We start from the raw sequence: 20,794 nt of genomic DNA, 5'->3' as shown, positions 1-20,794 counted from the left end.
CCTAGGCCTGCAGTGCCCACCTGACCACCACTGGCCCAAGAGCTGGCTCAGGGCCAGCACAGGTAAGGAGCTGAGGTGCCAAGTCAACGCCTGTGAAGCTGAGATGAGGGACGAACTGTGGCTCTGGGGATCGGCTTTATTTTTCTGAGGAAAAATTTTTTCCCTCTGGTTGGGAGTCAGACAATCCCCAGAGGACATCTGTGCCTGCCCTTGGTGACGGCATACACCAATCTCTTCGTTGTGAATTTGATGAACTTTCATCGAGCGCCCACCATACACTGGATCTCTGCTGTCCCGCGTTCTGAGCTCTGTCCAGGGCAGGATTTGTCCTTGAAGGCATGTGGTACTTGTCCCATCCGGGATGGGACATGGTGAATATGGGGCCCTCTTCAGTGCTAGGTTACAGCTGCCTGCTTCACTGAAGACTTGAGCTGGCTGGAGGGGAAGGGTGTGTTGTGGTGGGGGAAGAGAGGCAATAATCTCCCTCACCGGGGCAGGTGGGTGCCCTGTTTCATCTTGCCAGGCTGGCTCACTTTGGGGTCGGCGGATTTGTGATGTTGGAAATTGCTTTCTCCAACTAGAATAGAGAAAGGGTATTTTTGGAGGGAGGATGTAGAGGAGGTGGAGAGTGGGGGCTCCAGCCTTGTTGGACTCCCCCAAGGGTTAATTCTGAGGCGAATGTTAGAGCTGGTGCCTCCCCATTGCGTAGATGGGATCACTGAGGCCCAGAGAGTGGCAGGGCTGGCCAGTGGCCACAAAATAAGGTAGAGGTACCCAGGCCCAGTGGCCACTCTGGGCCAGGAAGCGGGGCTCATCAGAATCCCATGAGGCCCCTCCAAATTGGGATGGGAGGTTATTGGTGCCCCCCACCTCCCCGGCATACTTGAGTGTGCTGTGCTCCACCCTGGGGACCCAGGTACCTCCACCCAAGAAACGGAGCCCACAGCTCTGCCCTGAGATGTCACGAAGAGGGACTGAAGGTTCAACAGCTCCAAGAGGTGGTGTGCCTGGAGGGGTTGTTAGGAAACACTGGAGGACAGGTGGCGCCCACCCCAACCCTCACTTCAATTCCTCCCTAGCCTGGGGGCTTTGAGCAGAGGTGGAGGCCCTGGCCAGGGCTCTGTCCCAGCAGTGCCCATGCCACTATGTCTCCCAAGCCTAGGAAGCCGGGCGGGACGTGATGGTGGGTCCAAGACCACCAGTGTGACTCCTAGTGGCCTGCAATATCCAATGTCACCACTAGGAGTCCTCAGAGCCCATGCAAGGGGCCAGTTCCTTTGGAACTAGCAGAAAGGTTCATCCAGCATCATCCAGTGGCACAGGGGGGTTGACCACCCCCAGGTCCCCAACCTGCTTCTGCCCCTCCCCGACCACATGTTCCAGGCTTTGTGCTTGCGGGGGTTGGGGAGGTATCAGTGTTCAGAGTGATTAAGTAATTTGCCAAGATCACACAGGGAGAATGTTGTGGACCTAAAATTGAAACCCATGTGTGTCTTGATGCAAAGACATACTTTAACCACTGTCTCTCTCCACCCAGAGGCTTCTGTTTCCCAAGCCCTCCCACTTTCCCAGGCTCTGCATCATCCCCACAACCCTGGGAGTGAGGCTCGGAGAGGGAGGAACTGCTATGCCCGTTCTGCACACGAGGAGGCAGGCCCAGGAGGAACAGACTACACAGCTTGCCGGGAAGATGGAGCCTAAGTTTCCTCTCAGGCTCCTCCCCTGTGTCCCAGGGTCCTTGTCTGCCCGCATGCCCAATTCTCCCCATTACCTGGTGCAGGGAGGTCTCTGGGGACAGCTTCAGGGTCACTGGCTCCACTGGGCAGCCCCCAGCTAAGACGTCCTGGAGACACCACTGGGGATGGGGAAAGGGTGATGGGGCCTGGGCCAGCCTCCCCCTTCCCCAGGCTCCCCCTCTCAGACCGCCTCTCCCACAGAAGATCAGCGGGTCCCTCCCCTCCCAACTCTGCTGACCCCTTACCGCCTTCCCACAGGAGCACCCACCTGCCGTCCTGGAGCCCAGGAAGGCGGCTCAGCCTGGAGGGCCTGCACCAAGTGGGGCCTTCGCACGACGCCCACCAGGATCTGAGACTCTGCACAAGAGGAGAGGGAGAGGGAGGGGCTCATTATGAAGAAAAAACTGACATTTACTGGGCACCTGCCAAGACCTGTGCTGGGTGTTCTGACGTCTCTCAGGACCCTACAGCAGCCTATGGGTCAGGAACTATTATCACTCGTTTTACAGATGGGGAAACTGAGGCTCAGAGGCACAGAGAGGTTAATTGTCTTGCCCAAGTCACTCAGCTTCTGACACGGAGGTGTGGTAGCTGAGGGCAGCTGGGTAAGGCTGTCAGGGGCTGGGAGAGAACTTGCCACTCTGAGATTCCCCAGGTGGCAGGGCCTCACGGCAGGAGCAGGTTTCGGACACCCGTATGAAGACATCTGTGTGTCAGAAGTGGGCTTGTCCCTCGTTTCCCACAGGAAGTTTCCCATCTGGCTCAGCTCAGAGTAGGCGTGAACTGGGAAGGCCACCATGTTCTGAGGTCCTACTCTGTGCTGCGGGCTTGGCAAGCCTCACTCCAGGGTGTCACTGGGGTTTACAGGTATTTGGTTTTGAGGGGACAGCCTGGTATTTTTACTCCTTGTCCAATAAAATTAAAACTTTTTAACTAGACCTATAAATGCTCTCCTTTACAAACAATTAAAGCTATTTCTTGGGTAAGCAACGGGTCCCACAGTTGGGAGCTCTTTGCTTCCTGTGGCTCTAGGGGTAAAAGTGGACTTTGTCTTTGAGGCCAATTCTGTCTTTGTTCCAGGAGGCGAAGCCTCCGGGAAGGGTCCTCCATAAGCAAATATTTTCAAATGGGATATGTGGCATGTTCTGCCAGATAATGTTAAAGCTGTCCCAATTTGGGTGGGGAGAAGTGCCTGGCATTTGGGATGAGAACCTCTGACAACTCCACACTGTATTGATCCCTATTTTCCAGATACGGAAACTGTAGTTCATAGAGCTTAAGGGGTTTACCCATGGCTCTGCTGCTTATCAGCGGCTTTATGCCTCTTGGGGTGGGTATGGGGGTGACCCATACGGTTGTGCAGGTTGCTCACTGCACAAGGTACCTGCCCAAAGGACAAGTGGGGACCAAAATCCAGCTGTGCTATGCTTGCCGAGTGTGCATATTGTCTCATTTGCACAAAGGGGACGTATGGCTGACAGTGGCCCTGAGTAGACGTAGCTGTTCCGCCCCAACCCCAGCTTATCTTTCCCACCCGTACTGTATGTGTCCCAGTGGGAAATGATGCTCTAGCTAAATCCTCCCCCGAGATTCAGCTTACATGTCTTTAAATAAGGGCCCCCATTCATTTTTCTTTAAAAAGATACTTTTCTTATGGCAATGAGGACTGGGGGAGGAAACTCAGCTGGGGAACTCTTGAAGGGGAGACTGAGGGAAGGAGCCCTCTGGGAGACCCTAGGAGTATCCCCACCATCCTCTCCCACTGCCCGAGCACACCAGGCCTGGTTTCTGGAATTCCCAGAGCTGTTCATGGAAAGCCTCACAAGCATCCTCTCATCTCTCATTTAAATATGTCAACCAGGGCCGGCCCCGTGGCTTAGCGGTTAAGTGCTCGTGCTCCGCTGCTGGCGGCCCAGGGTTTAGATCCCAGGCGCGCACCGACGCACCGCTTCTCCGGCCATGCTGAGGCCACGTCCCACATACAGCAACTAGAAGGGTGTGCAACTATGACGTACAACTATCTACTGGGGCTTTGGGGAAAAAATAAATAAATAAAAATTTAAAAATAAATAAATAAATATGTCAACCACCCCAAGGCACGGTGGTTGTTACCCCCATTTTACCAACGAGGAAGCCGGGGCTCAGAGAGGTGAAGTGACTTGCCCAAGGCCACACAGTTGCAAAGCCTGGATTCAGATTCCGGTGCTTGACAAGCCCAATGCCCTGCTTACCCTGTCCTGGGCCTGACCCTCCAGGGTGCAATAGGAAGGCAGAGGGAATGTCCCCTCCCCACTCATGCTCCCCCTTCCCGCTGGCACCTGTGCTCTCCACCAGGGGGAACTCGGGCATGTCTGTGGAGGTCACGACCTTGACCACCTCCTCCAGCGGCGTGTCCTTGGCCAGCGTGGTGATGGTGCAGTTCATGAAGTGTCCCACGATCACGCCGTGAGAGCTGGAGGCAGAGGGTGCCCTGTCAGGTCCTGGAGTACGGGGGTCGCCAGACCCCAGGACGAGGCGGGGGGACCTGGGGGGAGCTTTGCTGGTTCTCGAGCAAAGGTGGGAAGGAACTGAGAGATTCCTGGAAGGAGCAACTCCTGGACCCCCAAGGTGGGGAGGAACCTGGGGACCGGCTCACCTATCACGGCCCGGCTCTGGATTCCCAGCCCCTGGCCCCCTGTCTCCCCCAGATTAGCTTCACTTTGGTCCCTGTTATCCAGCAGCCTTCTCCAGAGAATTTCATTTGAAGAAAAGTTTGACAGAAAAAAGGAAAAAAAAAGCTTTGAAGTTTGAAAATCGCTGGAGCAACCACCCCCATTTTACAGATGGGAAAACTGAGCTTCGGAGCAAGGCAGCGGCTTTCACGTGATTGGAGCCGGGCCTTGGACCTGGGACTCTCAGAGCCTCTCAGTCCTGCTTCTCGGGGGACAGAGGCTGCTCTGTTCCTGTCTGGTCGAGGGAGGACCTCCAAGCCCGTTTCCAGTCTAGTTCTACCTCCAGCTCCCACCGTCCCAGTGAGGACAGCTGAGCAGGAGTGGGGAGAGCGGAGGGCACCTCCCAGATCGGGTGCTGACTCTGTGGACCTGGAGCAAGACATGGACCTCTCTGAGCCCCAGTTCCCTCGTCCAACAGATGGGTAATATCTGTCCTCCTGTCATGAAGACAGACTGACGACTAGGAAGACACTGAGGCCCAAGAGGCCAAGGACTCACCCAAGGTCACACAGGGAACTGGGGAGAGTGAAGATAAGAGGGCAGCTGGGTGTCGGCCCCCTCAACCACTCATGGCCGAGGTCAGCCGCAGTGGGGTTTTTGGGGGAGGCCTCCACCCACTCGGACACCATCACCCCTGTCAGGCAGCCTGAGGCAGGCACCGCTCACTTGATGTGTCGGCCCCGGATCCATGGAAGGTACGGCAGCTTCTTGACGATGATGGTTCCGTCGTAGAAGGAGGGCTGGCAGCTCTGGGCAATGGCGTTGGCGGCCAGCACCGCCATCAGCACGGGCAGTGCGTGCACGATCTGGCCGGTCATCTCAAAGGCGAGCAGCGCCGTGGAGATGCTGTGGGTCACAGCCCCTGAGAAGGCCGCAGCCCCTGCCGGGGGCAGAGCCAGGATGGGTGACTCAGGCCAGGGGCCAGCCCCATGCAGAGGGCAAGGCTAGTGTGGCTATGGCCATGCGCCAGGGTGGGAATTGTCCAGAGGCACATGCTGGCCACTGTTGGAAGCGCCCCAGTGCCTGAGCTTGGCGAGGGGGAAGGCAGAAGGGGAGGGGATGGCGGAGCAGGGACAGGACAGGAGCTAGAGAGAGTAATGGGGGCTCAGGGAAGGGGGACTTGGTGACCACCCCATGCCCTGAAGAACCACTGGCTGATTCTCCAGGTCCGGCCCAGCCCCACAATGTCTGCCCCCCCACTGGGGACCTGGCCCACTCACCTGCCAGGGCATACCCCCCAGGCATGATGGGGTTGGTGGCCCCTCCAGCCACGATACCCTCAGGGAAGGCGACAGAGAGGACCTCCCCTATGAGGCGCCCGATGGCAGCTCCTGGCCACAGACGTAGGGTGAGGAGGGGGAGCTGGGCTGAACCAGCCCCCAGAGCCCTCCATTCCTGGGGACCAACCTCAGCACCATCCTGGGGAGGGAGGGGGTGGACCAGGAGCCATGGCCCTGCCCCAATAACCCAGAACCTCTCAGACTCTCAGGATCCCAGACTCACCGAAGATGAATATGGGCAAGAAGTACCCAGCGGGTATGGGGATTGTGGTGGCCAGAATCAGCATCCAGAACTGTGGGTGGCGGGAAGCCAGAGGGGCAGAGGTCAGAGGCAACTGGACAAGGGTGGGCAAGGGAGGGACTGGACAGGGGACAGGAGAGTTCCCCAGGCAGAAGGAGGATGCCCAGGCACATGCCCATGGCTAGTGTCTGGCGTCAGGGAAGGAAACTCACCCTGACAAAGTGCCTACTGTGTGCTGGCACCATGCCTCGGGCTTTCCTTTCTTCCCTCTCGACCTTTCCTTTGAGGTAGACACAATAACTACCCCGTTTTAAAGAGGAGAAAACTGAGGCTCAGAGAGCTGAAGTGACTTGCCCAGGACCACACAGCGGGCAGCGGTCAGATCAGGGAGTCTGGGTGAAGGCCCAGGCCCTGTGCTACGTGCAGTGGGGAGGCACCCTCATCCCACTCAAGGCTAGTCTCAGCTCTTCTGTGCATACCTCCGGGGTGCCCACCTTCATAACCAGGAAGAAGGAGAGGGTCCCAAGGACGGTGAACTGCGGGTGGCACCATTCGAACCACAGGTTCTGGGGGTCGGGCTCCGCAGGCCAGGGCGGGGACGAGTTCCGGGTCATCAGTGCCCACGAGTTGTTGTCTAACAGTGAGTTCAGAAGCTCATTCATGGACAGCTGGAGTAGAGGGAGGTCAGAATCCTGCATGAGGGGCCGGGCAGCAGCCTCGCCACCTCTCACCGCCTGACCACCCTCAAATCCTCCTCTGCTACCTCCCGTCAGAGCGGGGGGACCTTGGGAAGGGCTCTGAACCTCCTGGAATGACAGCATCCTCATCTGTAAAATGACACCCAAGCATCCCCCTTATATGTGTTGTGGGGAATAAGTGAGATGATGGGCACAGTGGGCCACGAATGGGGGAATGGGGTTCCCCAATCCCACCGTCCCAGCTCAGCACCCCTTACCCGAGATGCCATGAAGCGGCCCAAGCCAGGCGGGTAGGTGATGGAGGCGAGAATCAAGGCCGCCAGGGCGGAACACAGAGGCTTGCTGTGGGGAGGGGGAGAGCTCCAGTGTCACCGCCCGGGGGCAGACAAGGTTTGGGGAGGAGAGGGGGCTTCATAAGGGGCTTGGGGCTCAGGGGGGAGTAGGGGTTCAGTGGAGGTTGGTAGGTTAGTGAGAGGGTGAGGACTCAGGAGGGGTAGGGTTAAATGGAGGGGTTGGTAGCCGGATAAGGGGGAGCAGTGACTGTGGGGACCTGAAGAAAGTGTTAGTGCGGACATGGGGGCTCCATAAGCGGGGTGTGGGCTGGGGGTATTGGGGGCTCAGTAGGAGGATGGGGGTTCAGTCAGGGCGTGGGGCTTTCTATATAAAGGAGCTGTGGGCTCAGAAGGCTGAGACTCCTGGGGAGGGGGGCTCCCTGAGAGGTCTCCAGCCCCCGCCCAGAGCCGACCTGGTGGCCATCATTTTGGAGATAATCGGATTGTTCTTGACAAAGCCGAGGAACACTCGCTGACAGAAGAGGTAAGCACAGCTCACGATGCCACAGATGGCCCTGGGGGGAAGGCAGGTGAGTCCAGAGCCCTCCCCAAGATCAAGGGCAGCAGTTTGGGCCTGGGGGAAGCCCCCACTTGGCCTCTTGAGGGGCCCAAGGCACCCACTCACCCCAGCACCACAAAAAAGAAGATCTCTGGCAGGTCAAAGGGGACGTCCACCCGGAAACTGGTCTTGAAGAGGGAGGTGATGGTCTCTAGGGAAGAACAGGAGTGAGGAGGAGGGACCACATTCCCACCCGAGCCAGACCCAGAATTCACAGGCAGGGGTGGAGGTGGTGCCAGGTCCTGTCCTTGAGTACCCCATTAGTGGTGTTCAAGGCCCCCACAACCTGGCCCCTGCCACCCTGCCCAGCTTTGCCCCCTTCTACATTCAGGGACCCCCATCCTTCATGCCCAGTACAGGCCAGCTCCCTTCTACCCTCCTAGAAGGAGGTAGGGAAAGGAAGAGGAAGAAGGGGGGAGGGGAGGGGAGAAAAGAGGGAGGAGGGAGGGGAAGAAGGAGGGAGAGGGCAGGGAGGGAAAGGAGAGAGGGAGGGGAGGAGGGAGGAGGGAGAAGAGGGAGGAGAGGAGGGAGGAGTGAGGAGGGGGTGAGTGGGGGGAGGGAAGGGCGAGGGGAGGCAGGGCTGGGGTCGGTGGTCAGCTGGGGCTCACCCTGCTCACTGCTGAAGACCGCCAGGAGGCGGAACATGAAGGCCCCGCAGGTGGTGGCAAAGAAGCCCCTCCAGTAATCCCAGACGGAGAAGTGGGAAGACATGACCTCGATGCTGAACAGGACACCTGGGGGTGACACTGAGCTTAAACAGATCCCACCACCACCACCACCCGGCGCCTTGAGCCCTCCTGTCCTGTTGCACAGCCCCCAGACAGGGCCGCTTCCGGCAGCCCCTTCTCTTTGGTCCCGAGCTGAAGTGAAAGGAGGGCAGGGCAGGAGCCCCACCACCCTGGGAGCACCCATGTGTGCGCCCTTCTCTGCCATCTCAATCCCAACAGCCCCGGGGGCGGACACTGTTACGATCCCCATCTTACACATGAAGAAATGAGGCTGGGAGAGGGGAACTCACTGGCCAGGGTCACACAGGGGAGCCGGATTTCACACCCAAGTCTGTCTAATGTCACCCTGAAGCGTCTCGACACCCACCCCCACCCCGGCCTGGGGTGGCTGCACCCGTGCCAAGACTGCAGTAAGGACCAAGACCTGAATTGGCCCCATCCCTCCTCCAGGCCCTTCAGTTGGGCAGAGGAGTGAGCTGGCCAGTCTGGCAGTGCCAGGGGACAGGAGGGGTATGTGGGAGCCCCAGGGAGCAGGGGGAGGGGCCTGGGGGGGTCTCACCGCTGAAGGGTGCTGCGAAGACTGTGGCCACGCCTACCGCCGCCCCCGCCACCAGCATCTCATTTCTCTTGCTCTTGTTCTGGGAGGATCCAGAGTCCAGGGCTCAGCGTCAGCCCCACCCTCCCCTCCCTCTCATTCCTCCAAGGGGGTCTTCCTTGAGCCCCTTACCTCGGACTCCCCAATGGCCTTGGCACGCACGCGGCCCAGGTAGGCAGCCATCATGACAGACAGGTGCACGAAGGGGCCCTGCCAGGGGCGGTGTGGGCACAGGGCACAGGGCTCGTCCTCTGGGGGGAGCCGGCCATGCTCCTCCCCCTCAGGGTCCAGAGTTAGGGGGTACAGGGAGCCTCATCCAGAGACAGCATGGCTGCCCCACCCACACCCTCCTCCTCCATCTCCCCAGCTACTCTGTCACACTCTGGGGACCCTGCTTTCCTCCTCCCCAAGACTGAGCCCTCAAACACAGGCACTGGCCTAAGGCCCAGCTGACCCAGCTTCGGAGGGTGATGGGGAAAAGGCAGAGGGCCAGGAGGGCAGGGCAGGGGCGGGTGGGGCGTTCTCACGCCTGCCCATACCACTTTGCCCAGGAAGACGGTGCTGCCGCTGGCCAGGGTGCAAGTGAGGCCCACCACCTTGGCCCCGAAGTTCTTGATATCCAGGTAGTCCTCCAAGACCACCCCCGACAAGATGACCTTCAGTTCTGGGACTCCAGAACCTTGGAGGGAAGGGGCAGGGGGCAAGAGGAGGGACAATCTCTAGATTAAACTCTTAACACCTCACCCTGCACAAAGTGTTTCGTATCCTGATCTTGTCAGGTCCTCCTAAACCCTGTGAGTTAGGAGTCATAAATGTATCTTTTGGAGGAGAAAACTGAGGGTCAGAGAGGGGACGTGAGTTGTCCATGTTCTTCCAGTTGAACTGGCAGACAGCTGTGGCAGGATGGGGGTACCTAGCATAGAATCTCAGGCCACCCCAGACATCCCCTGAGGTACGGCCTCCCCTGGCCTGGAGCTGGAGGCAGAGCTGAGAGGCCTGGGTGAGCTGTGCCCTTCTTTTAGCCCCTCCCTGGGGATACCATGGCACTGGCTCTGCCAGGGAACCTGCCCCCAGTGCTCCCTGTCACCGGCCAGAGGGGCCCTCAGAAAGGGAGCAGAGCCAGCAGCCACCCAGGAGTCAAGATCTGGCCTTCTCGCTGTGTGACTTTTGGCAAGTGACACAACTCCTCTGAGCCTGGCTTCTCTGGCTACGAAATGGGGTTACTGCTCCCTGCCTCCCCCCATCAGAAGCTCCAAGGGATACGAAAAGGCTGTGGCCAGGGGGACTGCAGTGCAGGCAAATGGGGGTAGCGACTAGGCTCACCTCCAGAGAAGGGTGTGATGCTCTGGGAGAAGCCAGAGGAGAAGGAGAGCAGGGCCATGGGGTACATGATCCAGGAGAGATACCGGAGCAGGTGGCTGTCCCCAATCTCCCGGTACAGCCAATTGTGTGCTGGGGACGGCCAGGAGTCAGGGGGCCATCCACAGACTCTGCAGCCCCCAGGTGCCCACTCATTGACCGGGCAGTGGAGGCTCGGAGAGGGGAGGCCCAGGGCGCCCAGTGAGTGGCAGATCCCGAGGAGGAGGCAGGAGTAGGACCCTGGATCCATATCCCAGTTTTGCAACTCCCCAGATGAGTGACCTTGAATGAGCGACTCAACCTCCCTGAGCCTCTGTTTCCCTGTCTGTCAAATGGGCTAGTGATGGTCTCACCCTCACAGAGTCATTGTGAGAAACGAGATAGAGCGTGAAGCACCTCAGAGGACGCCAGGTGCCTGCCAGGTGCCTGCCAGGTCCTCATAATGGCACCTGAGTGAGTCTCCCAGAGAAGGTATGTTAGACCCTTCCTGTGCCAGGCCCCCTCTTCCCGGAAGACCTCAGGGTGGAGAGAGCCTGCTGGAGCATACGGAAGGAAGCAAGGAGAGGGAGCAGGGATGGCAGGAACGGGTGAGCACTGAGCTCAGATGAAGAAGGGCTTTTGGGAATATTCAAGTCTCGCTCATTCATTGTACAGATGAGGAGACTAAGGCCCAGAGACAGGCAGGAGTCTGTCCAAAGTCACACAGCAAGTCAAGAGCAAAGCCAGCACCAGATCCAGGCCTCCTCCCCACCCAGAGCCCTCCCCCACCTCCACTGCACCTGGCAGCCCCTCTGGCATCCCAAGAGCGTGCTTGGAGGCCCTGAGTCCAGAGCAGGCGTGCGTGCCAGGAAGGCGTTACCTCCAGCCACACGGTCGACGGCGAAGCTCATGGCGTAGCTGATCAGGGCCATGAGCACCCCAAGGGTCATCAGGAAGTACCAGTCCTCACCCACCCGGAACAGCTTCTGCTTCAGCCACTGCAGGCCACCTGGGGCAGGGGCATGGGGTCGTAGCCCAGGGCCAGGGCGGGCATGGACAGCCTCTCCCCTGGAGGCCTGCTCAGGCTCAGGGCAGGGAGGGCAGGGGTGGTGTGGCACTGGGGCCAGGTGGTCCAGTCCAGGGCAGCCCGGAGGGCGCTCTGCCTCACGAGGGGCAGAGCAGGATTTGTGGCAAGTGAAGGCGGCGGCACAGTGGGAGCCACGCCTATTGCCCCCCCCGGGGGCCTCTGGCCCTCCGCCCTCCCCACCCTGCCCCATATGGGGTTCTTATGGAAGAATGATCAGGGGGCAGGGGTGTGGAGAGAGTGCTGGGGCTACGGCTTTCTCCGGCATCTCCGCAGGGTCCATAGCTTAGAGGACACGAGAGCCTAGCAAGGCTCCTGTATTGTCCCAGGACCTGTGTCCCAGCCCTACAGGGCCCCTGGTGGCAGGCCAGAGAGCACCCACTGGACCCCAGCAAGGCCCCTGGCCCAGTGATGAGGCCTCGGGGCTGCATTCCCAAAAGGCAGAGGGCAGATGTCTAGCATATCTGACCCACAGGCAGATGGACAGACAGAGAGATCCCTTCCCTCTCTGCCACCCAGAGACTCTGGGCAGTGACGTCCAGGGGCAAATGAAAGGATGGGGGCAGCTCTTGGGCTCCAAGGGGGGTGGGGGAGGTGGGGCCCGGGTATGGGGGATGTCCTGAGGGCCCTTCCATGGAGGGGAAGGGGACCCAGCTCTCACCTCGGATGCCTCGGCGGATTTGGGGACACGGGCCCCATAGCTCCCGAAGAGTCACAGGGTTCCCCGAGGAGCCCTCACGCAGCCCTACCAGCTCCTCCATCAGGTCCCTGATGGAGTGGACAGACAGACGGACTCTTGGTGAGCTGCTCCGACACCTTCACCCTGCCACGTGGCCCTTCCAATATTGCTACTTCCCAGATAAAAGGAAAGGTGGTATTTTCCTGTGTGTGTGTGTATGTGTGTGAAGTTATCAGGAGGGGACAGAGGTCTGGTGTGCCCTCATCACTGAGTGGGTGTCCCTGAGGGTGTGCATGTTTGTGTTATGTGCGGGGTGGGGCTGGGGGTTCCTGGCGGGGCCATCCATGTCAAGGCAAGACCCCCAAGCCTCAGAGTGCCACCTCCACTGCTCCTACACTCCCTGGACGCGTGGCTGCTTCTACTGCTCAGAGCAGTCTCCTTGCCCAGCAGAGTCGTTCTCTCTCTGTGGGGTCCCCATGGACTGCTCTGACCCACCCCCATGCCCATCCTTTGAGCACCCCCCCCCACCAGCTCAGGCTACAGAGGCAGGAAAACCCCGGGCCCAGAAGGAGAGCTTGTGAGAGTCAAAATGAGGTGCTGGCTCCCTGCCCCCCAGCCTCCCGCTCCTGCTCTGCCTGCCCTGGCCCTGGCAGGTTCCATCCAGGCCCATGCCCCAGCCCTGCACCCAGCGCCCCCTCACCTCTGTCCGTCCGCCCTCCTGTGGCCCCAGCTGGCCCTCCTCTAACAGAGACTCCTTTGCCTGCAGCTCAGGTGCACCTGGACAGGTATGTATTCCACCAATCAACATCCTGGCCCCCCCTTGTCCCCCCCACCCCCCCGCCAGGGTTTACAGTAGCCATTAAGAATGTCCTTGACAAACCAACCAGAACTGCCCAGGCCAGTTGAGCTCTCTGCAGGCCAGAGCAGCCAAGAGGGACCAGCAGAGGGGCTCCCCTAAAACCTGCCAGAGCCACTGCAGGCCGTAAGCTCCGGCCTGCAGACTGGAGGACGAGAGGCCTGGGAGGGAGAAGTTCATGTGCACAGCAGGACAGTGAGGGGTCATCTGTGGGGGCTGAGGGTTGGGGCCCTGGATTCTCAGAGCTGGGCATGGAAGGAGCTTGAAAAAGCAGAGAAGGGAGAGGAGAGAAAGCTGGCGGAGCAGGCGGAAGGACCGGGCAAAGGCGCTATCATTACTGCATCCTTGCTATGCTCCGGGCACTGCTCAACCCTCCCCCAAATCAGTGAGTGCTCAGGGAGACCTAACAAGCGGGCTGTGTTATCTGGCTTTAAAGACATGGAGTCTTGGAGAGGTGGGGCTGCTTGTCCAAGTCACAGAGGCCGAGGGGGCAGAGCCAGGATCCCACCTAGGTTTGCCTCACTCCAACTGCACATTGTGGCTCCACTTGACTGCCCGCCTTGCTCAGAGGTGAGGAAGTAGCCGATGATTTGAAGCATGGCAGTGAATTGGGGCAGCTGGGGCCTCCGAAGCCTGGGAAAGAACTTGGACTTGATCCTCATGTCCAGACCCTCCAGTCTCAGAAAACTGCCTCTCAAACCTCAGCGCTGCTGGGTAAATGCCACAGACTTTGCCCCACCCCAACAGAGGGCAGGATCCAGGGCATCGGGGGGGCATGCCGAGGGAACAAGCACATTTTATGTGCCAGGCCCACTACATCTGCAACTCAGTTCATCCTCCCAGCACCCTGTGAGTTGGGGGCAGCATCACTATTTCACAGATGATAAATAGAGGATCAGAGAGGTGCAGTCACTCATCTAAAGTCACACAGCAGAGGCTGAACCCAGATCCAGACTGTCTGGCTTTTCCCCTGCCTGGAGCTCCTCCAGTTCCTGTGGCTTAATCAGTCAGGGCAAGGGTTTGGGCATAAAGCAGAGGATTTGTGTCTGAGGCCACTTTTGGAAGATTTGGGTAAGAGAGCTGGGAAAACTGCCCTCCCCTACTCCCCCAGACAAAGCTCCCCTCTGAAAATCACAATGGCCCATCAGTGACTTGTTAAAATCCTGGGACCCTGAGCCACCCTCTGCCCCTAGATGCCAGGCCAAGTCAGTTCACAGTAGGAAGATTTGTGTGTGTTGTGGGAAGTGGGGTCGGGGCTCGCTGCTCTCCATGGACCTGGGCCCACCGTTGCCTTGGCCACCCCAACCTGTTGACTGTGTACACAGGATAACCGGCCGCCCTGTTGCCATCTCAAACCTCAGTCTCTAGCCTCAGGCAGCTGCTGGCTACAGTGGCACAGCCAGCATCGGCCAGCCAGCACTGCATGTCCATGCCCTCACCCCCCGCCCTGCCAGCACCAGGAAATCGGGAGGAAGGCAACAAGGGGATCCGGTGCCTGTGGCAAGTCCCTCCCAAAGCCATTTCCCCCACACGCCAGCCCCCAATTTCCCCCTCTTCTGCATCGAGCCCCAGCAGCAGTGGACAGTGAGAGCAGGTGTGAAGCCAGAGCAGCTCTGCCACCCCCAACTGATCTTTCACCACTCAGAGCCTCGGTTTCCTCTTCTTTTTTTTTTTTATTTGTGAGGAAGATCGGCCCTGAGCTAACATCCATGCCAATCCTCCTCTTTTTGCTGAGGAAGACTGGCACTGGGCTAACATCCGTGCCCATCTTCCTCCACTTTATGTGGGACGCCGCCACAGCATGGCCTGACAAGCAGTGCATGGGTGCGTCCCCAGGATCTGAACCCGGGCCGCCAGCAGCGGAGCGCGCACACTTAACCGCTACACCATGGGGCCGGCCCTCAGTTTCCTCTTCTGTCCAATGAGGAGAGCGTGGGAGCCATGGGGCAGGGGCTTATCTCTGCCTCATCCATCACGAGTCCCCCAGAGCCTAGAACGGCACCTGGCACAGAGTAGGTGTTCAAGAAAAATCTGCTGAGCGACGTGTGGTTTCCAAACACTGGCCTGTGGGCTGGCCATGTGGGGAGCTGATGGGAACAGATTCCTGGTCCCTTCCCAAGACCCCAAATCAGAATCTCTGGGTGCAGGGGGAAGAGTCTGTGTTTGTTACAAGTTCCTCCAGGTGACTGGGCTGCCCCAGCAGGTTTGGGCTCCAACACATTGGATCATCTCTGAAGTTCCTTCTATCCTGTGATCTGAAGGGAGAGGCATGCCCAGAGACAGGGGAATGGCCCCGATGACCTTTCAGGGTCCCTCCTGGCCACTGAAGCCAGTGGATCTGGTATATGTGTGGGTGACCCCTCAGGGATGGCGGGAAGGGGAGGAGGAAGGGTGGGCGGGGGTGGGTAACGAGATCTGACATCCAGGAGCCGTGACTCAGGCCCTCAGCACCATGACAGTGTGTCTGCATTTAGCCACTGGCTCCTGTTTCCCTGGCGGGCAGGCGGCAGACTTCTGGGCCCCCCACCCCCGCCCCCACCCTCTTTCCTCTCGCCTCAGTGCTGGTAACTTCCTGGCAGCCCTTCTGGAACCCCCTCAGCCATGAGGGGTGACATGGGCCAGGCAGGAATCTCCACTGGAGTGGCAGACCCCTCTTGTTCCAGCCACTGCCCTGGCCCCCAGCTGCGCCCGGTGCCCTACCTTGCCCCCACTCCACGGACCACCAGCACCAGTAATTACTCCTGCAGATGGAACCCCCCAAGGATGAGGTTCTGTGGGAGCCGGAGAAAAGAGAAACAGTCCCCACCTTCGGGATCTAATGGGGACACAGGTGAACCCCTGCCCTGGAGGAGCTGCCAGTCTGACAGGGGAGAGAGGAAGGCAGAGAAATCACAGACACAGGAAGACCACGTCACACTGCCAGCTGCTGGGGTGGGCAGCTGGGCAGGGCTCCCTATGTGGCTGCAGCAATCAGAGAGGTCTCCCTGGGGGAGGAGGGAAGGATTTGGAGAGGAGAGCAGAGGCCCCACGCTGCAACCTGGGCAACAGCAGAGGGCGTGCTCGCCTCCCCAAATGCCCTTCCCCTGACATTGCCCCCATGTCAGTCCTGGTTTTGTTGCACCACGGTTGGGCAGAGAGGGGTTTCTCAGGGTCTTTGGGGCTAGCCTGTCTCCACATACATACGTTGGGGTCACCCTGGCCTTCTGGAGGGCTTTGGCTCAGACATGTCCAGGTTCGAATCCCAGCTCTGCCACTTACCCACAGGGAAGCCCGCCCTCTCTGTGAGACTCTGTTTCCTTGTCCATGAAGTGGGAATAACCCCTCCTTCCTGAGCCATGTGGGGATCAAATGAAAAGCTTACAGCCAGGAGCCCGTACCCAGCAGGCACTCCAGAAGTCAGAGCTGGAATCATTGTCTTCTAGAACCCTCCTCTACCTCTAGCTGAGATCCCGCCCACCACAGTCTCAGGATCTCCTCTGAGCTGGAGGTCAAGCAGAGTTCCCGGGAACATAACCTTCTAGATCCTTAAGGATGATTACCAAATTATCTGCCTCCTCTCCTGAGTCTGGGCCCAACCCCTAGCCCTGCCTGAGGCTGCCAACTTTCTCCTCTCGAAAGCCCGAAATGTTCCCGGGGCGGGGGGCAAGCACAGAATCTGGGTCCCTGTGGGAGGTGGCAAGGGGCCAGCTGCACAATCTACACCCCTCGCCCCCCAGGGCTGTCTCGGTCCCTCCTAAGAGATGGTTATAAACACCATCTGCCCTGTGGGAAGGAGCCCTCACCTCACACAGGAGTCCAGCAGGTGGGGGTCCTCCACCCACTGCTGACCTCCTGACCTGGCATCGCCTGCCCTCCCCAGAGCCAGGGGCTTGGGGCCCGTCATCATGATTGCCCACCACCCAGATCCCCGCTTACCAAGGGCTGGAACTTCAGGGGAGAGGGGACAGGAACTAGGGAAAACCCTGTCCTCAGGGAGCTTACAATCTGATGGGGGAGGCACAGTCCTTAGAGAGCCCCAGGCTGACGGGGAGACAGAGGCACAGAAACACCACACACACGAGCTCCCGGGGTGGGCACGGGGGTCTGAGTGGCAAGGGGACAGCCTCAGCCCCCACCCCGCTGCGTGTGGAGGCCCTGCTGGAGTTATCGGCCTGGAATGCCGGCCGGGAGCTCGGCTCGGCCCGCGTGTGTTGGACTGTCAGCAGCGCCGTCTCACTGGAGAAGGTTTCCAGCCCCCTCCGGGCCACGGAGAGGCCTAAATTTAGCTGGTAGACAAGAGGCTGGCCCCGAGCCCAGGGATGGCCAGGCCTTATAAAGCACCGGCAGTCGGGGCCCGGCACGCTCCCCCGGAGCCTGCACCCGCACCCTCTCCTGTCCACCCTGCCCGCCCGGCCGGGGCCCGGCCGCCCGCCCGTGGATGAGCCACAGGACCTCCTCCACCTTCAGAGCGGAGAGAAGCTTCCATTCCTCCTCATCCTCCTCGGCCTCGGCCTCCTCAGCCTCCCACGCCCTCCCGGCCCAGGACCCGCCCATGGAGAAGGCCTTGAGCATGTTCTCCGAGGATTTCGGCAGCTTCATGCGGCCCCGCTCGGAGCCCCTGGCCTTCCCAGGTAAGAAGGGCCCTGGCCTACCTTCACACAGGGAGGGGACACCTGCTCAGGGCACCTCTGACAGTGGCGGTGGCTGCTGAGCTGCCAGGAGCAGGTGCTACACAGCTGCAGCCACGTGCAGCCACCAGGACAGATGTGGCCACAGAGACAGATGTGGCCAGGAGAACAGGCGGGCCTCCAAAGAACAGTTGTGGCCCAGGGGACAGCTATGGTGCCAGTGGCCACACAGGGCCTGTGGCCAGATCCTTGCTGGAACCCCGGAGAGCTGGATGGGGTTGGGGCAGGGGCGCATCTCCCAGCTGCCACGCCTGGGGTGGGTTGCTGCAGAGAGTGTCACATACACACGCTCACCCCATCTGTGCTGGGTGAGGCCCCATCCCCACCGTGGAGAAGGTGGGCTGCAAGACGTGAGGGGGGGGGTAGGGGGGTTTAGGAGCAACAGCTGAGGGGGAGGTCAGGCCTGGGGGGGCCGCCCCTTTCCCCAGGAGCCAGAAGCCCGGGTTCTGGATGCAAGCCTGCTCTGTGCTCAGCTCATGGCAGCCTTCCCCACAGCCCGTTCCGGGGGGCCAGGCAACATCAAGACCCTCGGAGACGCCTATGAGTTTGCAGTGGATGTGAGCGACTTCTCACCGGAGGACATCATCGTCACCACCTCCAACAACCACATCGAGGTGCGGGCTGAGAAGGTGAGCCTGCCCCACCCCGGGCCCCGGCCTCCACATCTGTACCCTCTGCCCAGAGTCCCCACTCCTGTGTCCCATCCTGGGACCCCAGACCCTGACCAGTGCCTCCGCCAACTCCTTCAGGGCAAACGGGAGACCTGGCTCCTGCAGCCTATGGGCCACGGGACCCCGTTCCTGCCTCTCTCTGCCCCAAGGCGCCCGATCCTTTCCTCAGGAGCCGAGGGCACCTGACGGAGCCACAGGGGAGTGGGAGAGGGGTGGAGGATGCAGGCAGGGGGGCACCTGAGGAGGGGAGGCGAGAGGGGGAGATGAGAGGGGAGAGACAGAGGTTGAGTGAGGTCAGCTCTTCTGGCGGGCATGCGTGTAGGTGGGGGGCTCACCTGGGCAGCTGTGGTGGAGGTTCCCTCACATGACACCCCTCAGACCCTCTTCCCTCCTGGACCCCGAGGCCCAGCCCTCATCCTGGGACCCCCGAGTTGGGCCAAAGATTGGGAAGAGGCCCTGCAGTTCAGGGTCACACACTCCAAGCCCCACACTCCCTCCACCCACAGGTCTCAGGGTCACTGGGTCACTAGGGTCTCTGAGTCCCAGTTCCCAGGAGGCCCGTGCCCTGGGGGAGGGTGTGGCCTGGCCTGGACAGGGATGCCCCCAGCGGGCTATAGCCACTGCTGCCCTAGAGGAGAGGGTCTGCCCAAGGCTCCCTCCAGATCCCCTCTGGCCTGGCTTCCTCCCCTGGGCGCCCCTGCCAGGGAAGCCAAGGACGGTGGACACCAGGACCAGTGGGAGGCACGTGCCAGCCCCGCCAGCCCTGTCAGTGACTCAGCCGCCCCAGTCTCCTCTGGACACTATGTGCTGGCCGAGTCATGAGGGAGGGGCCGCCGGCCTAGCCCTGGCGGTGGACACACGATGTGTCTAGGTACCCAAGAGGGCTCGGCTCTGTCTGTGCCATCTTCTCCTTGTTGGTCAGGAGCCCCTGATTCTGCCACCGAGCCCCCTCCTTTCTCTGAGCTCCCCCACCCACCAAGCCCCTTGCCTACCCCTCAGAACCACTGGGGGTCCTTAAGCCCCTCTCCCTGCATAGCCCTCGGCCACCACCACCCTGGCTCTGCACCCCAGAGCAGAACCCCTCAGCATGTGGGGGCCCAGCTGGAGTTAGACTGGGGAGAAGGGGCTGTGGCTTGACGTGAGCAGGACAGGGTTGGGGGGAGCCTGCCCTCACCCATCACCCCTTCCCCAGCTGGCAGCTGACGGCACGGTTATGAACACCTTCGCTCACAAGTGCCAGCTGCCGGAGGATGTGGACCCCACATCAGTGACCTCAGCTCTGAGGGAGGATGGCAGCCTCACCATCCGGGCGCGACGCCACCCACACACAGAGCACGTCCAGCAGACCTTCCGGACAGAGATAAAAATCTGAGGGCCTCCCCTTCCCCACCCTCCCCCACCCTGTCCTCCCTGGCCTGCCAGAGAAGCTTTCCTAACCCCCTCATGACAGCCTCCAGGACATCTCAGCCCAGGCTCCAGGCCCTGACACCCCCCAGACCCCAGGTGGGTCATCCCCCACAACTAAGGCCTTCTGCTTTGCCCAAGGCAGGCCAGGGACCCCCCTTGCCCCACCCATGCCCCCCAGATTGCAGATGTGGCCTCTTGCAGTTAATCCAGAATAAAGGGATTGGGATGGGGAAAGGGTGATCCCAGAGAAGCCACTTTGGGGAAGGGGGATTGGAACAGCAGGATCTCTGGGCAAATAATCTGCCGGACAGACAGATGGGCAAATCCTTTGATCTATGGAGTCTCTGCAGGGCAGGGGGACCCGTGACCCCTTGGCGAAGGGGCGCAGGGGAGGCAGAGGGAGATCACAGGTGGAGGTGCCTATCTCAGAACCGCCCGGGGGGAAAAGGGAGGCCAGAAGGAGACAGCCAGGATGGAAAATCTCCCCTTGCCATCTCCAAGCCCCAAACCAGCTGCCAGGCCACCGGCCCACCTGGTGCCCCCATCCAGCCAGCTGTGCCAGGGCAGGGCCACGCTGCGTCTGTATATAGATGGGGTTTTTCCGATACAGCTGGTTCGTGATAAACCATGCGAAGCTCCTGCAGTCTGTGACCTGCTCCTGCCCCAGGCAAGGCTGGCCAAGGGGTGGGGCTGGCCCTTCTCACCCCACCCAGAGGCCTGGGCTCCGGGGACTGCCTCCCAGACACGTCACCTGACAGAGGTGGGAGAGAGCATAGGTGGGGCTTCGTGTCCTCAAGGTTGGACCCCAGCTTCTTGCCAACCTTCCCCTTTGTGGCCATGGCATCCCCCATCCTTCCCCCCTCTTTAATCTATGAATCTATAGGCTTGGCGTGTGTATACTGCCCCCTGTACACGCACGCACACACGCACATCGTTGTCCTTCAAGTACTAAGCCTTACCATTGGCTGAGGCTGAATTCAGAACATTCTAAAATCAGATTTACAATCTCCATTTTTATCAATAGGGAAACTGAGTCTCTGAGCAGTTGAGTGCCCAGCTTACTCAATGAAGGTTGGGTTTGAACCCAGGACATGGGAAGCTGCTCTCAACCCACCCCCTCCTAGGGCACTGGGGAGTAACGGCCTCCTTCTCCTTCTGCCTCTTGTGGCCTCTGCACCCTGCACCCACATCTTTCTGCTGGAGAATGCCGGA

General features: G+C 60.1%; 2 protein-coding genes across 8 annotated transcripts; one reads left to right on the top strand and one right to left on the bottom strand.

Moving 5' to 3' along the window:
* Positions 1-123: 123 nt before the first annotated feature.
* On the bottom strand, positions 124-12,063 carry CLCNKB (chloride voltage-gated channel Kb). Its single transcript, XM_058552027.1, has 19 exons — positions 11,964-12,063; positions 11,099-11,227; positions 10,204-10,332; positions 9,420-9,559; positions 9,013-9,090; positions 8,845-8,923; positions 8,166-8,291; positions 7,624-7,708; positions 7,412-7,513; positions 6,924-7,008; positions 6,463-6,636; positions 5,951-6,020; positions 5,668-5,778; positions 5,114-5,327; positions 4,055-4,188; positions 2,005-2,093; positions 1,772-1,855; positions 921-1,007; positions 124-577 (listed from the first exon to the last, which is right to left on the bottom strand). Exons 1-19 carry the CDS (start codon positions 12,061-12,063, stop codon positions 530-532), a joined length of 2,064 nt encoding a protein of 687 aa, XP_058408010.1. The 3' UTR covers positions 124-529.
* A 5,191-nt stretch (positions 12,064-17,254) lies between these two features.
* On the top strand, positions 17,255-19,547 carry HSPB7 (heat shock protein family B (small) member 7). Of its 7 annotated transcripts, XM_058552020.1 has the most exons (4): positions 17,255-17,447; positions 17,539-17,541; positions 17,988-18,133; positions 19,368-19,547. In XM_058552020.1, exons 1-4 carry the CDS (start codon positions 17,255-17,257, stop codon positions 19,545-19,547), a joined length of 522 nt encoding a protein of 173 aa, XP_058408003.1. The 7 variants fall into 7 exon arrangements, with proteins under 7 accessions (XP_058408003.1, XP_058408008.1, XP_058408007.1 ...); XM_058552025.1 differs by lacking the exon at positions 17,539-17,541 and having other exon boundaries at positions 18,018-18,133; XM_058552024.1 differs by lacking the exon at positions 17,539-17,541 and having other exon boundaries at positions 18,000-18,118.
* Positions 19,548-20,794: the final 1,247 nt, after the last annotated feature.

The sequence above is a fragment of the Diceros bicornis genome, chromosome 13, assembly GCF_020826845.1.
Source record: "Diceros bicornis minor isolate mBicDic1 chromosome 13, mDicBic1.mat.cur, whole genome shotgun sequence".
In the NCBI taxonomy this organism is placed as follows: Eukaryota; Metazoa; Chordata; class Mammalia; order Perissodactyla; family Rhinocerotidae; genus Diceros; species Diceros bicornis.
This window is presented reverse-complemented; position numbering and strand designations above follow the sequence as displayed.